The following is a 17,856-nucleotide window of genomic DNA, read 5'->3' on the forward strand; positions in this document are numbered from 1 at the left end:
CGGCAAGGTTGAGAATGGCGTTCACCCTCACCCGCAATGACGCACCTTGGCAAAACCCCTCATTTGATTCCTCGCTCAGCAACTGAGTCATACAAAGGTCCCTCACTCACTTTGAAGCCGTCGAAGACGAAGGCCTGGTCGTCGGAGCCCAGCTCCCAGTCCGGTAGGCAGTCGGGCCGGGCCCAGCCCACCCTCATCTCCCCTGCCGTCACCACCTCGAACTCGAAGTACCACTTCCCGGCATTCACGCAGTAGGTCTTCTCGGCGCGGAAGATCCGGAACCGTTCTGCCGTCATGTTGCTGATGTCCGATCTGGCGGCTGGAATGCAGAAAGGAGAACGGCGCAAAAAACAAACATGTGACGCCGGTCATGAGTCTGATTGGACAATGGCACGAGGTGGCCCCAGCAACGGCGTTTGCTTCCATTAAAACCACTCAGTTGTGTGTGGCCCCCTGTTTGCCACAAACTGATACTATGCTAGAGGGGGCAAACATCTTGAGTGGGGCCCCGCAGACAACAAACCCACATCTGTGTGGCCCCCTTGATGAAGATATGCTTTATATGATGACTCATGGAGTAGAGAGAAGACCAAAAAAGGTCAATGGGAATTAATTTCATTCTGCATGCTGTATGGTACAATAATGTCACTCGATGCACCACAACAAGAAAACAGTGGCAGGGACCAGGAAACTCGATGGGGATCCAGTTTCAACATCCAAACTGAGAAAAGTTTCCCAGCAGGAAAGGTTTTTCCCACTGCTGAACCCAAAATTACAAGGAACATTTCCAAGAACAATCCAGGGGACCGTTTTTCCGTTGCATGGAGTCCGTGTTGATATCAGATCAACGTGATCCTCAGTCTCATGCCTTTGCAGCTATGCACAGATGCATCCTGCCTGGGGCATATACATGTGCGGGGTCACAGGAGCACTGGCCCAAGGTGATTGGCCCCCGGAGTGCCCCTCCCCTGTCACTCATCAATTCAAAATATATCATTGGCTATTGATAAGGTTGGCCCTTCAGTATGAATAATTGGCCCTCTTATGTCACCTCCTTAAAAAATCCTAGAATCTCCCCTGCATCCCGCTGCAATGAAGCCATACATGCTATCAAACTACAAAAAAAAACATGCCATTTCATCATATATCAGACTTTTAAAACATTAGGAATAGATAAGTACAAAAAAGGATTGCTTAAAATAGACTGGACGAGGTTTTATTGACGTGGTCAATAAATGCGATTAATTTAAGGAGTCTTCACATAACGATGGGAGGCATGTGCCAGAATGTACCGTGATCTTGGTCGGGGGCCTCCAGGTTGTACCCATATCCCAGCAGGGTGCGGACTGCCTCCCTCAGACTGTCTTTGTTGGACTTTTTGGTCCGTTCATCCAGCAGGGCATACGGAACGAGACGAGGATTTCTTCTGTTCTTCACATCCTGGTACGAGACACATGAGACACGCGAGAACGGGACAGATGGTCATAAACCAAGAAGCGTGCTCTGGGATTCTCCAGACTCACGGTCGCGTAACCCACTCTTCATCCGTTAAACCCCCCCCAAATTAAAAAAAGCAAAAATTGTGAGCCCACTGAGAACTTCCGACAACTTTTGACGGCTTGTGAGACTCTGGCGCATACAGTATACAGCGAGTTCTTCATCACTCAGCAAGAATAACCCAGACAAGAAGAATTCTGTACTGTAGCTCCCTATCCATATACCAGGAAGGAGTCAAAGGTTTAATAAGTAACAGGTTTCTTCAGTCTCCAATAAGGGCACCAAGGAACGAGGCAAAATGAATGACCCAACCCAATGTTCTTGACAGGGCACCAATCCAACCAACCTTGGTGCCCATATATCTCCCCCTGCAGCCATTGCATTAAAAATGAAGGACCAGACCCATGCTGGATGCCCCAATTCATTCATTTCTGCCCCGCCCCCCTCGCCACCATTCCATCCCCAAAAGACCCAAGCTGTCAGATCACACCTGCTGGATGCCATAGGTCCAGCCTTGCCGGATTCTGTCCCGGGCCCAAACGTTGTGTGCGTTCTCTGCCAGCTTGTCCACCATGGCTTCCTGGGAGGACGACAGCTTGATGTGGCTCAGATCCATGGGAGCAGGCTTGTACCCACTCGACAGCTCATAGCTGCACAGAGAGAGGTCCGGGATCACACCTTGCGTCATGACCCGTCGTGTCGTATCAAGGAGAAAGTGATCATGGCAAGAGACAAGTGCACTTCACTGCTGAAACCACAGCTACAGAAATATGTACAGGAGTTAAGTCTGAGGTGACCCAAAACAGTATTCCCACTTAATTCCTCATGAATTAGCCCACCTTCCTGCCAGTGCCAAAATGATGCATTATGAATTATGCAACTGTGCCAGAATTCAAAAACTTTAAAAACATCCCCATCAAATTTATGCCTTAGACCACCATTTCTCAATCCGATCCTCGGGGACCCACAGTCGGTCCATGTTTTTGCTCCCTCCAATCTCCCTGCCAGACAGTCCACATTTTTGCTCCCTCTCAGCTCCCAGCAAAAAAACATGGACTGTCTGTGGGTCCCTGAGGACCGGATTGGGAAACACTGCCTTAGACCAACTTGAAGAGCTACTTGGTTTTACTTGGTAGAAAGCTTCAGGCTCTTCACTTTGTCTTCTGCGTGCTCGTCAGCCACCCCCACATGGCATCCAAGGGCAAGCAGCGTTCTTCAGAGGAAGAAAACAAAGGAGCTAGTCCAAAGACGTCTTTGCTGCCAGAATGCCTACTGCTCAGCCTGCACGGGTATTATTACCGATAATTACTGCTGATAATTTTACCTGCTTTTGACCTTCATCAAGGGTGATGTAGAGCATATAGATACAAAGTAGCAGAAATACGTGTGAAACAAGCACCACACAAAGGAAGTAATCAAGGCAGTCAATACAGGTGCTCAGTAAGTGTATATTCAGAAAGTAAAAAGGCTAACTCTCCCCAGGCCTTGGAAATGACAGACAGCTTGTTACACCAATGAGAATCCAGAGATAAGAAGAAGCATTACGATGCAGGTATAGAACCAGTCCGAATACTTATTAGCTAGTTATGGTTTGGCATTATTATACCAAAACAAATAAATAAATTTTAACTTGATAAACGAGCGAGGTCTTGTAATACGAGTATCATGTATACGCTTTGTCTGCCGAGCGTCACGTGATCACAACTGAGTTCGTGGTTCTTCTCTCGCTCTCGCTGCGGGATTGTGGGTAATCGTTTCCGAAGCTTGGTCTAGTAAAAGCACCACCCGAATAAGGGCGTAGCAGTGCGAGCGATTAATCTGTTTAACGACAATGCAATGTCCACATTTCCACAATATCGAAAAAGAGACAGAAGCAGCTGTCATTGGATAGGTTCCCTGTTAAAGTCGCACGAAAAGAAAAAGATTCCAGTGAGCTAACAGAAAGCAGTGATTCCGTTAGTTATAGTGAAAGTCGTCCTACAAAATAACCCTCCTCTTCTCCTCTCTCTCGTCTCCCTCACACCATTTCAAAGGTAAAGTGCAGGTTAATTTGCTTTATGCATTTTTACTTTATATTTTGTATTAATCATTTTTATATGAATATTTTTGTGTTGTGGAACGAACATCTGAGTTTCCATTATTTCTAATGGGAAAATTCACTTTGATATACGAGTGCTTTGGATTACGAGCACATTTCCGGAACGAATTATGCTCGCAATCCGAGGTTTTACTGTATATGCAAACATATTTGTGGAGATCATATGCTGAGGACTCATCTGTCACACAGTACTTCAGAATATGATTTAATTAAGAGACCGGCTTCCGGTCCGAAGTTCAGATCAAGAATACAGTATATGAATCGGGTCGTGCCACTCTGACCTAGATGGCCTGTTTTGACAAGGCTGCCCCTGAAATTCTGAAATTAATTAGAAATTACCAGCTATCCCTAATGGTGTGTAATTCCACTCAAAATACTGTTACAAAAAACATTTGCATATAATGACATTTAGACTATCAGTGTCTGGGGTTTCAAGAAATACCATCATAGCACATACAAATTAATCATGGATTTTTTTTTTTCCACTCAAAAAAACTTCATATAGAGATAAGGGATCCTTGCTCATTTCAAATCTGTAACATAAAAAGTCTAATCTCCTTTTAATTGTGCTACACATAACCGAACACTACTGACACTGTGTTCAGCACAGCAAAGACCTTCAGAGTCTAACTACACAGATCCAGAGACAAGATGATATCAGCAAATGTTGTGATCACCTAAAAGCCTTAATTTTATGAATTCTTATAAGATTCTTCTATTATTATTTTTTTTAAATAGCTTCACAGGCTTCCCAGCCATTTGCAGGAGCTTGTTTTTCTTCTGGAATGTTCTTTGTCCAATAAGTAATGAACTGCCTGCAATAACACTTACTTCAGTGTCTCCAGAGACATCTGTAAGTTATAGCTGCGCTCCTGTTCCGGAAGCTTGCAGAACTCCACCAGGCACGGGTGTTGTCTTTTGTTGTCGTCTCGAATCTAGAGCACAAGGACAACAACTCATAGATGTGTCTCATAAATATTCCTCCTTCTGACCTTTAGTCAAATATATGATGATTGGAGAAATTGTGAAGAAAAAAAAATGTCTTTGTGGGTATCTTACAAAGTTTCCCAACCGGTCCTCAGGGACCCACAAACAGTCCACATTTTTGCTCCCTCTCATCTCCCTGCCAGTCAGTCCACATTTTTGCTCCCTCTCATCTCCCAGCCAGTCAGTCCACATTTTTGCTCCCTCTCATCTCCCTGCCAGTCAGTCCACATTTTTGCTCCCTCTCATCTCCCTGCCAGTCAGTCCACACCAAAACATGGACTTTCTGTGGGTCCCTGAGGACTGGATTGGGAAAAATTGATGTAAGCATTGGATCTAGTCACTGTCCTTGCCAACGTGCCCCCGATTTGGCTCAAAATCGTACAACAGACCTGGCAACACCATCGCCCCCCCTCCGCCCGAAGGCCATTTCGGGATCTGTTAGGAACGCAAAGCAGACAGGAGCGACGTCCGAACACCCCCGTGCCCTGCTGGAGGCTGACCATGGCAGTGAGGCATGTTTAATTAGCGCTGGTGCCCATGGCGACCTCCAAGGCGTGCTCAGAAGGGCAAGTAGCCAGTGCCAACAGAGAGCTTTCACCCAGGGGAGGGGCAGGGGAATGCTGGTCACCAGCAGGGTGTGTGCGTGTGTGTAATTATTACACTGTGGGGACCAGACTTCCCCACAATGTGGTAAAAACCTTTTTTATCTTCTGGGGACATTTTTTTGGTTTTTGGTTAAGGCTGTCATAGTTGGGGTTAAGGTTATGCCCAAAGAAATTAATGGAGTGTCCCCATAAAGGAATGAATATGTGTGTGTGTGTGTGTGTGTGTGTGTGTGTGTGTGTGCATGAGTATGTGCTTTTAACTCAGTAAATTTCAAATGCTGTTCCCTTCCATATTCAATGGGAAACACAGGGTTAGGGGAATGTGACTCTGAAACTTAGTAACTTATGCCAAGAAAAAAACTAGTTAAATAATGAAATCAGTACCCAATAATGTAATTAAATGCATCTTAAATAAGAAAGAATAACAATATTGATAAATTATATCATAAACATCTCCTATGGGTCTTATGAGTTTCAGGAGAATTGTCTAATAGCCACTTCAACCGAACGCGCCGAACTTGATTGGCGAGAGTCGGGGGTGGTGTGTCACAGCCACCATGTGGCCGGCATGAACACAGCACAAATGCAGCTGATTACGGTATTCGGAGGGGCACCGCCTCCACTACAATCTGATTGGTTATCTCTCTGAATCATTTTTTTGTTCTGTCCTCAGAACATTTTTTGTGTAAGTAAAACTCCCACGAGTCACAGGAAAGCCCCAACATAGGCACCAAGATGAAATAAGCATGAAGGATAACCTGGGTTTCTTCAGCTCTTGACAAGTGATTGATTGCCATGGCAACACACAAGAGCACCCAAACCCCACCCTGGGCCACCGGTCCGGCTCACGGTCTTAACATTTGAGCAGCACTTAGGCGGTGTTTTGCAAAGCCAGACATTTCATGTTGAGGTGGATATGAAGCTCGCGATTTTATAGCGAGTTAGGAGGCTGTGTCTGTGATCAGATGGTTGCTGGTTTGAATCCTAGGCTCAGCAGAGTGATGTCACCATTGGGCCTTTGAGTGAAGCCCGTAACCCCCAACTGCTCCAGGCACTGTCCGACCCGGCTTTCTCAAAAATGTATGTCGCTTTGATTAGATAAATAAAATGCGAAACTAAATATAGGCATCTGCACAGAAACCCATCTGAAAGCTAAAACAAAGCTATTCGCACGTCATGCTGAACACGTCCCACGTCCTGCCGACTCGCAGGACGCTCTCTCTCTCTGTCTCTCTCTCTCTCTCCATCGAGCACCCATCCGTCTTTGAGCCTAACTAGAGCATGTCAAGCTCGTATTCAGCACCCCCCGGATATCTCGCACGTATTCTGATAAGCAGGGAAGGGCAAAGCGTTGTGGTGTCGTATATATAAAATATTTTTAATATATATTAAATTATAATTTACGTGTATTTCGTTTGTACATGCATGAAACTCTTTTTTTAAATTTTCAGTCTTTTTTTTTTATTGTTTGGCAGTCGTTTTTACCCAAAGCGACATATGTTTTTTTGACAGTCCGCAAAGCAGCTGGGGGTTAAGGGTTTTGCTCAAGGGCCCAGCGGTGACATCACTCTGCTGACTCTGGGATTTGACCCGGCGACCTTCCGGTCACAGGTACAGCATGCTAATCCACCAAGTCACACACATCAGATGGGAAACTCTCCCAGTAAGAGGTCAGCAGCGGCAGGCAGTGGGAGGAGGACAGAGCAAATGGGTTGGGTTAGCTCAGCCGAGCAGCTCCGAGTCCGAGCACGCGGCTCGGCAGCACCCGGGTGACGCGGAAACCGAAATAACACTCAGGGAACAGCAGCAGCTGGAACGAATGAGAACACAAATGTTCCCAAATGGTCCCTGGAAGCACAGGGCACAGTGCAGGGCACACTGTAGACGGCCACTCCACTGCAGGGTGACCACTGGCGCTCAGGCGCACACTATGGGCAATTCAGAGACTCCAGTTCACCTGCAAGTTTTTGGACGGTGGGAGGAAGTCCACAGGAACACGGGGGACAGCATGCGAACTCCACACGCGCACGCCGAGAGAGACAGGAAATGAAATCCACAAACCTGGAGGTGCAAGGCCGGGGCGCTCCCCACTGGGCCGCCCACTCATGCAACATGCAAAATATAATCTCAGGAACCTACAGCACATCACAGAGGGGAGCGGACCGCTCCGAACTGCTATAACGGCCAAACAAACCCAGAAAAACAGCCCTCTCAGCGAGCAAGATTCGCAAGGCTAGTAAATCTCGACCAATTCTGGGAAAAAAAACAAGCTCTACAAATCAAACCAAAGTCACGAACAGCTTAATGATGAGGGGCAATATCAGAAATCACTGTAAATGTCTTCTAGAATTGAGTTAATCAATTTCACATATTTGTAACATCTGCCAAGCAACAAGACACAGTCCTGAATGATGACCTACGATCACGGCAACAAAACCACCATCTGGACAGCGGGCTCACTGCCGAAAGAAAATTTTTATTTATAATCACTGTAACCTGCAAAAATGTGTCAAAAAGAACTGAGAGAGGACAGCTGCCGACCGTCTAAGGTGTGAGATGTTTGTCACTCACTGTTCCGTAGGTCCAGCCAAGCTCGATCTTGTTCATGACCCAGAGCTCATGAATGTTCTCTGCAAGCTTCTCCCGGATCCGCTCCAGGTGAGGAGGTAAGACGATCTGAAAATTTACGCCGGGATCAGGCGGATGTTCGAGTGGCAGGGCGTGGGGGGCTCGGTCAGCTCCAAACAGCTGGCATCCAAAAGGCCGCCGCAATGGTACCTGGCTGGTGTCCACAGGAGTGGGAGTGAAGGCCGCCTGAGTCAGGGTGATTGTGGGGCCCAGCAGGTCCCGTGTGCCGCTGTGGTCCTGCTTGTACTCCTGGCTGTGCTCCACCCTCAGCTTCTCCCTGGGCAGCACAGCCTCGAAGCACGGCGCGTACCCAGGGGGCGGCAGGAACTTGAACTCCCCGTGTCGGCCCCCCAGCAGGAAGCGCACTCTGCGGGGTCAGGAGACCACAGCTATAAACAAAACCTCACATATCTTTATGTATATCCTGGGATCCGACTCTATAGCGCTCTGGGTTCTAAGTCCAGTCCCCAAATGCTATACACAAAACCTCACATAATGTATATCCTGGGATCTGAATCTATAGCCCTCTGGGTTCTAAGTCCAGTCCCCAAATGCTATACACAAAACTTCACATAATGTGTATCCTGGGATCTGAATCTATAACTTTCTGGATTCTAAGTCCAGTCCTCAAATGCCATACACAAAACCTTATATAATGTATATCCTGGGATCTGAATCTGTAGCGCTCTGGGTTCTAAGTCCAGTCCCCAAATGCTATACACAAAACCTCACATAATGTATATCCTGGGATCTGAATCTATAGCGCTCTGGGTTCTAAGTCCAGTCCCCAAATGCTATACACAAAACCTCACATAATGTATATCCTGGGATCTGAATCAATAGCCCTCTGGGTTCTAAGTCCAGTCCCCAAATGCTATACACAAAACTTCACATAATGTGTATCCTGGGATCTGAATCTATAACTTTCTGGATTCTAAGTCCAGTCCTCAAATGCCATACACAAAACCTTATATAATGTATATCCTAGGATCTGAATCTATAACCCTCTGGGTTCTAAATCCAATCCCCAAATGGTATACACCTCAGCCAATTTATATCATGGGATCTGAGTCTATTACCATCTGGGTTCTAGGTCCAGTGCTTTTATCTTTACACCAATTAGTGTGGAATTTTGAGCAACAACCAAATTCAAGGATACAAACCCTGCAAGTGCTGCCTTTTTTGTTAATTATCTGAGGGATAAGCCCTGACAACATGCATTATTATTATTATTACTAATTTATAAGTTCTGTATTGCAAACACAGTAAATGTATTTCTTAAACCTTTTAAACAGTTAAGGCAAAGGTATCCACTCCTTGCTGCACTAATGCTTCCATATTTAGTCATTCTTGACGTCTGCACTAACATTACAGTATACTGTGTCGTCTAGTGTAAACTGTCAACTCCCACAAAAACGCTTTATATAAACCTGCACTGTGTCAGGATCTCATAGCAGTGATTCCTGCACAGTGCAGGAGCAGAACCCAGGCACGTGGGAAATAAGCCTAGCTGGGGCTCTGTCACGTCCCACAATTCCCCCGCGAAGCTTGTTTGGGAATTCTGTAAAGGTTCTTGGATCAGCTGGGCAAGAAACATTAGCTAGGGGGTGAAAGGACAGGGATGTGCTAAAGATGACCAATGTCTCGATGTAGGGTGACCTGGAGGACATTATAAATATTTAAAATCAAGCAACAGAGAGATGCACCAATTTTCTACATCAATTCCTCCAAAGTCATTTAATTTTAACAGGTTTCATTTAATTAAAAAAAATGCTAAATCAAAACGCAAGAATGAAATATTCAAGGATCTAAAGCCAAAAATCGCTATTAAAAAGCAAGCTTGTTCAAAATTAAACTAAAAGAAATTAAAATTAGAAGTAAAAATTGAATCACAAAATGAAACCTAAAATGTCTCGCTAAGGACCTCCGTCAGGCTAATCCCATTAGCCAGCAGCCAATGACGCCAAAGGGTGCATTTCTTGAAGACGAGCCAAAATTTCACGAAATCTGCCGCCATCCACACGGCCCGGCCCTTCGGTCCTCCTCCACAATCTCATAACGAGATTAGCCCCGCTTTGATACATTAACCACGGCGCAAAAATCAGTCGGCTGATGCCTCGCCCCTTATTGAGCCTCCGGAATACGTCTGTGTCAGAAGACGCCTTTCCACAGTCAGCAGAGTGGAGAAGAGCAGTGTAATATGAAATCAATAGTAAAGCAGTTAACCCACCGTTTTAGGGAACCGGCGCGATTGCATTATGACAAAGTACACTGCATTCATCACACGCTATCTGCCTCACACTGGAAAAAAATATAACCCTAGCCAGCAAGACACAAATAATTGAAAAATTACTGGCCGTCGACAAGAGTGAGACTAAGTACCAAGGCTGAAACGGGCGACGGGATGGACTGTCAACGGGCTATTTTTTTTTAGGGCGGGAGACTGGGGCACTCACTTGACCCCGGCCGAGAAGCTGACGACGGGGAAGAAGAGGCCGTCTGAGTTGAAGTTCTCGAACATGCCCTGGACGGGCTGCCCGTTGATGCGGAAGGAGATGCTGGGCGCACTGAGGTCCAGACAGCAGCTGACCACGTCATCCGCCCGGAGAAGATGCTGATTGGGCGAGCTCACCGTCCGGGCGACGCAGCCTGTCCGGGAACAGGAGGGTACATCAGCCTGCACGGAAATCCACCACCAGGGCCCTCCAGATCGCAAGATACCCCGGTCAGTAATGACTAAGAGATGCTATTGATTTCTCCACAAGCATCGCGAAAGCTAGCAGCAATTTATGGTGTTTGCGAATTCGGTTTACACAATAAAATAAAACAAACCAAGTGATATATTTATGAGTAACCATGTCATGCTGTGGATCTATATCCCGTCACAGCCTATAGAAGAGAAACATTGATATTCCCATCTACGGCATTCCGCTGCGTGACTTACATGGCTTCAGTCACTCATTTATACCATCACCAAGCAACAGGTGTGTTCCAAACACAAGAGCAGCATGGTCGAATTACACAGCAAACATACAGTACAGCCGTTCTTCGTGAAATACCACAAAGGCGAAACATGTTTACTGTTTCTCACACAGGCTTTTCAGAGACACCACACCTCTTCCCAAGACGCCTTCGGTTTTCACAAGCAATTGTGCCCTTCTCATCCAAAATAACCAGAATTTTTTTGTCCGATTATCGTATAGCGACACAAGGGTGCAGTGTGTCCCAAAGCTCTCCATGTGCCCTTACAAAAGGCTTCTATGACTGAGACAGGTAGGTACACCATTCATTCCTGCATCAATGAACAAGCAGCCTTTTAGAAAAAACAATCAAGAATGTTTAATAAAATTATCCGGATCTAAAATAATTTTATCCTGAAAATCAGGTAAAAATAGCTATTACAGTAACAAAAGACATCTACAGTAAACCACTGCCCAGTGGTCAACATGTGCACAAGGGTTTCAATTCTGACTTTAGCACATACAGTGAGCTTTTACATTTATGCTGGACTCTTGTCTCTGGTTGTGAAACAGTGACCAATGGAGGAGCCTGTTCTAGCAACACATTTAATTAAACAAATTTGTGGTAAGAAGTTGTGTTTCAGTTCTGCTCAGCTGCCATTACATCCATCCATCCATCCATCCCCTGAAACTGCTTGTCCTATTCAGGGTCAGGGGGAGCCGATCCCAGAGGCTACAGGCGCAAGGCAGGGAACAACCCAGGATGGGGCGCCAACCCAACGCAGCCGGATATTATTATGAATACTAAATAAATACATTTTGGACCATTTTAGGTTTAAATGAGGTGTTTAAAGGAAAATCTGGAATTGTGTTGGAAAAACATTGAGTGAGGCGTACGGAAATGTAGGAAAACCGTGGATCTTGGCAGCTATGACTATCTGTACATCCAGTTAATAGCTTCCATAAGCAAGTCTTTTCAAATCTATAGGGTCCTGCCAGGTGAATACGTTAAGTAATTGTGTCCATTTTAAATTTAGTGTAACAATGAAGTCTAAAACTGCGAACGGTGCAGGGTCACGGATCTGAAGTCATGTCCGATTCACTGTGCTGTGAATCAACCTACAACTGCAGGGTCTGGCACTACCAGCCAATCGGAGCGAGTTTAACATTACTTTCGTTACAGTTTCGAAAGTTTTAAGGTTTCCACTCTACTGACAGCCAAATGTGGGATGCTATCATCTGTAGGAGTAACCAGACCATGAGGTCCTCCTGTGCAAATCCTTGATAAAATCTCGAGGCTGACATTCCATGTTGAGTTCAGCGGGGGCTCAGGGGTAATTAGGGAGGAGCATTTTCCGTGAGGCATATGAAATCGTACGGGAAAAGCACGACACTTGGCAGCGACAAGGATCTGTAGACAGGGATGCATTTTCCTAACTGCTGCAGGCAAGTCTATTTGGAAGAGCCCAGATCGCTCACCTCTACGCTAAGCAGGACAATGACTTGGCTGCACACTCCTGCATTAGAGGGTGAGTGATTCAGATAGTAATCACCTCCCTGACTGCCTGTCTCCTGTACTGCACTCTGGGATCAAAAAAAATTACAGTAATGGACCGCAGCCTCGGGAGAGACGAAGAGCAACCAGGAAGCTTCAGAAGCTGCCTCACCTGACCAAAGATGAAGACCGTCAAAGCCGTAGGAGTAGAGATCGTCCCCCACGCCGTTGCCTCCCCAGCCCTCTCCACCCCCGGGGTAGGGGGAGTAGCCGTCAGTCGTTGCCCAGCCCACGCGGAGATGGGTGGCCTCGGCCGTGACGAACGGCGCCACGTGGTCCACGATGAGCTCATAATACCACTTCCGGTACTGGGCAGAACCTTCGCTGATGCCCAGGAAGATGTTCGGCCTCATGCTGCAGACGATCGATAGGTGACATGTACCATGAGGAGACTGGGAAGTCTGGGAAGAAACCTGACACACAGAAAGAGAGAACGGGAAAAGGCGGGTACCTGCTAACATGGTTGACTAGCCGCGTCTGGAGGAGCAGATCCCGGCCGGGGAGCAGGTTGTCACAGATGAGGTGCTGGTTGGAACGCACTGCCACTCCGTGGCACACGCACAGAGAGCAGAGTACGTCCAGGACCTGTGAGCGATGTAGACAGATTATCATCTCAGCTTCCCCTATTCTCTTATTGGCCCATGGATCCAGGGCAGGTCCAACCCATTTCGGGGTCCTAAGCGAAATTTGATTAACCTACCTGTCATTCTGATAGGCTGATAAAATGGGGGAGGGGCTGGTGGCCATTGAGCCCTAAGCAGCCATTTAGTTTGTATATGCTTCAGGAAGGAAGTCAGGCACACATCTACATCCCCAACAGAAACATACAGCCTACTGGTGCAAGACTCTGCGCTGTATCATTTTCTGATATAGCTGGGTGCCGTATGATAGATAACCGAATCCACTGATACACTGATAGTCTAAATATACGGTTGAATAAACACCCAAATGAGACGTAAATACATCATAATTAACACTCACACACACTCATATAAAACACCTAGCTAGGTAGCCTAGGTTACATTAGTCTGCCGCATAATATTAAAAGGACATTTAAATAAATGGCACGAAGAAGAATACAGACAGGAACCAAAAAGGCAATTAAATCAAGTAGCCAAATTAATCAAATCATCAACAACTGGCTATTCAAAATGGGAATAATATGGCAGACAAATGAAATCTGCTGTCCCGGCTGCGACTTGCCGTCAAAGCAGAACCGCCTCTGCGAGACTCTAGAGTCAAGAGTCGTCAGTTAAAGAGAAACACCCCCCCGCCCCGCGTCCCCCGTGATGCTGAGCAAGAGCGACTGGAAGAAGCCAGAGGCTGTCAGGCGAGAGCCACTCACTCACAGCAGCCCCCCCACACTACGCAGGGGGTGGCAATAAAATGATCTGGAGGTGTCCCATGCGCGAACATCATGTTGACATCTGGATCGAAGGATGGAGAAGCACAGAGCTTGAGAAGGTGAGACTGACTTGGACCAACAACTGCAGAGGCATGTGCTAACCCAGAGGAGCTGGAGATCCAGACCCAGGAATGTGGATGTCAAACCTCAAAGGTCAAAGGGTCAGGAGACCAAAGGGTCAGAGAGTTGGTCCCAGTCACCCTAAAGAGTGACCAGCTCCATCAGATGCCTGGAGAATGACAATATTCCTAGCTTCCCACACAAACCAGCCTGACCATAAAGGCGCCGTGTGACCGCATCCATCGCAATCGGGTGCAGCGTCAGCCTTGGGCATTTTCAGGGTCATGTGACTTTGATCACAGACCACCAGACAATCCAGTACTTGTGTCTCCATTCTCTTTTATGCATCATTTTCCAGATGTACGGTTTAATCTCTCTCTCATGTATACTTTACCCCATGCTAACAAAATGGGCATTTTGTATTTTCTCTAATTTGGAACAATTAATATACTTGATTTATTTGATTATTAATTGGCTTAGCTGGCGTTTTCAGCTGTGCTCGATCAGAGCTGTTATGGGGTAAGCTCCATACAGCCATCAGAGTTTACCGATCAATTTTATTTCCCTCTGGTTTGATATAGGATTCCATGGGGGCTAAACTCCCTTCCTTTCCGTCTTGAGGCGACCTTGCAGTGACAGGTGGTGTGTGGATTGTATGACTGTTTGCCCTGCAAAATGCCACACAGTGCAGTCCAGACCTTATCAGTCATCCGGGAGACACCAGCGCGCAGCTTCTGCAACTAATCCGCGCGTCGCTCGTAATACGTAACTACGTAACTTCTTACGATAGCATCAAAATCATGAACACTGACTATAACCGTTTCTTAATGCTGATGATCTTTCACTCAGCCCAACAGAAATATCAACATGCTTGCAAATTATTGCGGCCATTTGCGAAATTTATATATACGGCACGTTACGTGATGCTAACCCAAGAAAAATTTCTAAGTACAATCCGTACAACACAATATGGCTACTACGTTCCCTCATAGCGGGACTGGACAATTAATTGCATTTTAATTTCAATTCCAATTTTGGCATCCAATGATTATCAAACAAAATAATCAAGATTAACACGATTTTGCAATGACGATTCGTCGTGTTTCATAAACCCAGCGTACCCCTTTGCATTTGGACCTCACTACATAGTATAAACATGATCCCCACACATACACACACACACACACCATAATCACACACATGATCACGGTGACCAATAGCAAACCACCAGGTGGCACGCATGCAAATGTAGATTGAACATTGACTCACACACAATATATATGTAGATAAAGCTATGCATAGTGGTTGGTTTTCCCCAATAAAGGAAGAAACGATTGAATAAATCGGTTCAATTGAATATTACAATGTAGATCTGATCCTGCTCCACAGAGCTCAGTTATTACAGCATATGTAATATACTCTCAAATCAATCTGTGATGTAATAGTATTGAGAGGCTATTTGAAAATAAACCGAGCAGAAAAACTGGACCTCTTAAAAAAAACAGGCACATTCGTGGGAGAGTGATACGCTTAGGTGCCCACATGCCGCTCTGTCGCAGCTCCATTACATCTCAACTCGTCTGGATTAGCGCTCTAATTAAGACGCGCACGGTGATGGGCGTGGCGCTGACGTGCGGCTGCTTTCAGACCTTGTGGTTCCTCCCGTGTTTGTCCAGGAGGGAGATGATGGACTTGATGTGTCCTTCCTTGATGATGTTGAGAGCTTCTGGACTTTCCACCAGCACACAGTGCAGAACCTCCAAAATGCCTAAAATTAGAGGAAACGGATTAATTCCTGCTCAGGCAAGCCCCGTACAGTGAAAAGAAGGGACGGTAAATGGAGGGGGTGTTATCAAAGGAGAACAATGAACCGATTTAACTCAGCTTGGCTCACAAAGTTAATTCGGAAGCTTTGAGCGCATCGCACACGCCTGGCTTCCAGCAGATTCGGGCCTGCGGCTTCTTCACATGGGAAACCAGCGCGGAAAATGCCGGAAATGCCGCAGGACATTCCTGTCGCAAAGCGGGCGCCCCAGAAACGCCAGCATCCGTCGGCAGTGAGTGGGACGGGAAGCCGGTGTGACTCACCTTCGCCAAAAAAAGCTTAGGTGGGCTTTTTAAGGCCGGTGACTCATCTTGCGGGCCCCATCAAAAACGCCCAAAATGGATACTCCCTCACCCACGAGGCCTAATCTCGTCAGGTGCACACCGAATAACAACGGCAGAGCGGGGGCTCCGGTATGTGTCGTGCGGTGGGGGGGTGGGCTGGGAAAGCATTCACTAAATCCCTGCTGGGGCGTAGTGACAGGTAACTGCTTTACAAGGCGCAGCTCAGGGAAGCGTATCCCCCAGCAAGGCCGTGGTTAAAAAGAGAGAGGGGGGGGGTGGCATTGTGCACTGGAGAGATCTGCTCCCCCCCACATCCCCGCAAAATGAGCGCAGCACAAACGGAGAGGCCTGGCGATGGGCTCTCCGAGAAGCTCCTTGCTTTAGCTGCATGCTAACCTCTTCTCATTGCCCCCCCCCCCCCCACATTCCATGACTTCCCGGTAGACTGGAAGAGGGCAGCCAGCTCCGAAGTCCCCTCGCCTCTCATGGGATCGCTTCCGACATTCCGACTGCGGAGAATCCCAGCTTCCCGTGTGAGAGGGAACCCCCCCCCCCGGGTCCCACACGACACCCCCGACTGCCCGCCGAAATGCGGGGTGGGTGAGTATATAGGAAAGATGCCTGAGCTTCTGGCTCTATCCCACAGGTCCCACGCCTCCAGCACGTGGGGAACTGTTCCACTTCTCCTTTCCGCTATTGCGGTGAAACCATGACAACAGCGACATCCCATAATGCCTGCTGGAGATGGACGTCCGAGTGTGCCCAGCTTCCTTTTCAGTATTTGTGAAAAGTATCCGACCCACACCCTGTCGCACCTGCTGTCGAGTGCTGGCCGGAAAGCACTATTCCTAAACTGTTTTTAGCAGCAAAATGACCCGGAAACCAAGATGCGAAAAGCACCGTGTCCTTCTAAATCAGAGAGGTGGACTGAATTAATGTAAATCCTGTTTTTAAATTATTGCTGGTGATACTCAAGGCTGTATGATTTTGAGTGTACTGTATAGGTTCCTTTAACCCTTAAAATACTGTAACTGAGTAAAAAAATGATATGTACTCTGTCAGGCACCTGTCACGGCCATTTAGCGCCCAACAAACCTTTCCCCAGCCCATAATGTTTTTCAACGTACCAGATGAGGCCTCCAGCCGCTCCAGCCTACTGATGAGCCAGTCCAGGGAGCCCGAGAACTGGGCACAGTTCTTCCGGTTACCCCTTATCAAGGCGGCTGAAGAGAGGAAGGGAAAAGATGCTGTGAGCAACACGATTCCCTCTTCGAGATGCGCCTGAACGTGGAGGCGTGAGATCCTGTCACTGAGGGCTGATAAGGATCACCAACAGCTGGATCAAGTAGGAAACTCGGCCATTTAAACACGGTATCTTGCAATCTCTACTCTGGTAATCGGAGGCCTTTGCAGGGGCGGGGCCACAGGGGACCTAGCTGATAGCTGATTGGCCCCCAGGGTGCCCCTTCCCTTGTCACTCACAGACTCAGAATATATCATTGGTTGGCTCCTCTGTATTAATAATGGTCCCTCTTAAGCCCCCCCCTAGAATCACTGTTAGTTATAATGTAACGTATTATTTGAGCTTCGGCAGAGCCGTTGACACAACTCCTAGCTGATGTGCATTCTGGGTAATTCCAGGCAACGGATATGGAAACCACCGCGTTTGTCAATGCTTCAGCAGCATGGCAGGTGGCGGGGGGGGGGACTGTTACCGGGAGACAGCCCGTAAAGGCCGGGCTTCGTAGCACTGGTGCTACGCTAACAGCCGATGCTGGGCCAGTCGCTCTTACCCAGAAGCTCGTATAACGAGTTCAAGATGGACTTCCAGGCCACTCCGGCTTCCCTCCCAGCCACGTCGGCGAAATGAGCGGCACTGCTGTACACGTGCAGGCGGTCGATGCACTCCAGTACCAAGTTAATCATGCCCTAGGAGGAGAGAGATAGGCTGT

The 17,856-nt window shown here is 47.2% G+C and overlaps 1 protein-coding gene across 8 annotated transcripts in view; it reads right to left on the reverse strand.

Moving 5' to 3' along the window:
* Positions 1–17,856, reverse strand: part of ryr2a (ryanodine receptor 2a (cardiac)) — a 149,559-nt gene that overhangs the window by 59,035 nt on the left and 72,668 nt on the right. For all 8 annotated transcript variants that reach the window (XM_072703266.1, XM_072703261.1, XM_072703265.1 and 5 more), the window contains exons 15-27: positions 17,698–17,833; positions 17,032–17,127; positions 15,445–15,563; positions 12,782–12,915; positions 12,443–12,684; positions 10,272–10,464; positions 7,966–8,182; positions 7,759–7,863; positions 4,427–4,530; positions 2,627–2,710; positions 1,988–2,147; positions 1,293–1,440; positions 111–319 (exon numbers count right to left, since the gene is read on the reverse strand). In XM_072703266.1, the coding sequence (XP_072559367.1) occupies positions 111–319; positions 1,293–1,440; positions 1,988–2,147; positions 2,627–2,710; positions 4,427–4,530; positions 7,759–7,863; positions 7,966–8,182; positions 10,272–10,464; positions 12,443–12,684; positions 12,782–12,915; positions 15,445–15,563; positions 17,032–17,127; positions 17,698–17,833 (1,947 nt within the window). The remainder of the gene's footprint in view (positions 1–110; positions 320–1,292; positions 1,441–1,987; positions 2,148–2,626; positions 2,711–4,426; positions 4,531–7,758; positions 7,864–7,965; positions 8,183–10,271; positions 10,465–12,442; positions 12,685–12,781; positions 12,916–15,444; positions 15,564–17,031; positions 17,128–17,697; positions 17,834–17,856) is intronic.

Source organism: Paramormyrops kingsleyae, chromosome 20, assembly GCF_048594095.1.
Source record: "Paramormyrops kingsleyae isolate MSU_618 chromosome 20, PKINGS_0.4, whole genome shotgun sequence".
NCBI classification, from domain to species: domain Eukaryota; kingdom Metazoa; phylum Chordata; class Actinopteri; order Osteoglossiformes; family Mormyridae; genus Paramormyrops; species Paramormyrops kingsleyae.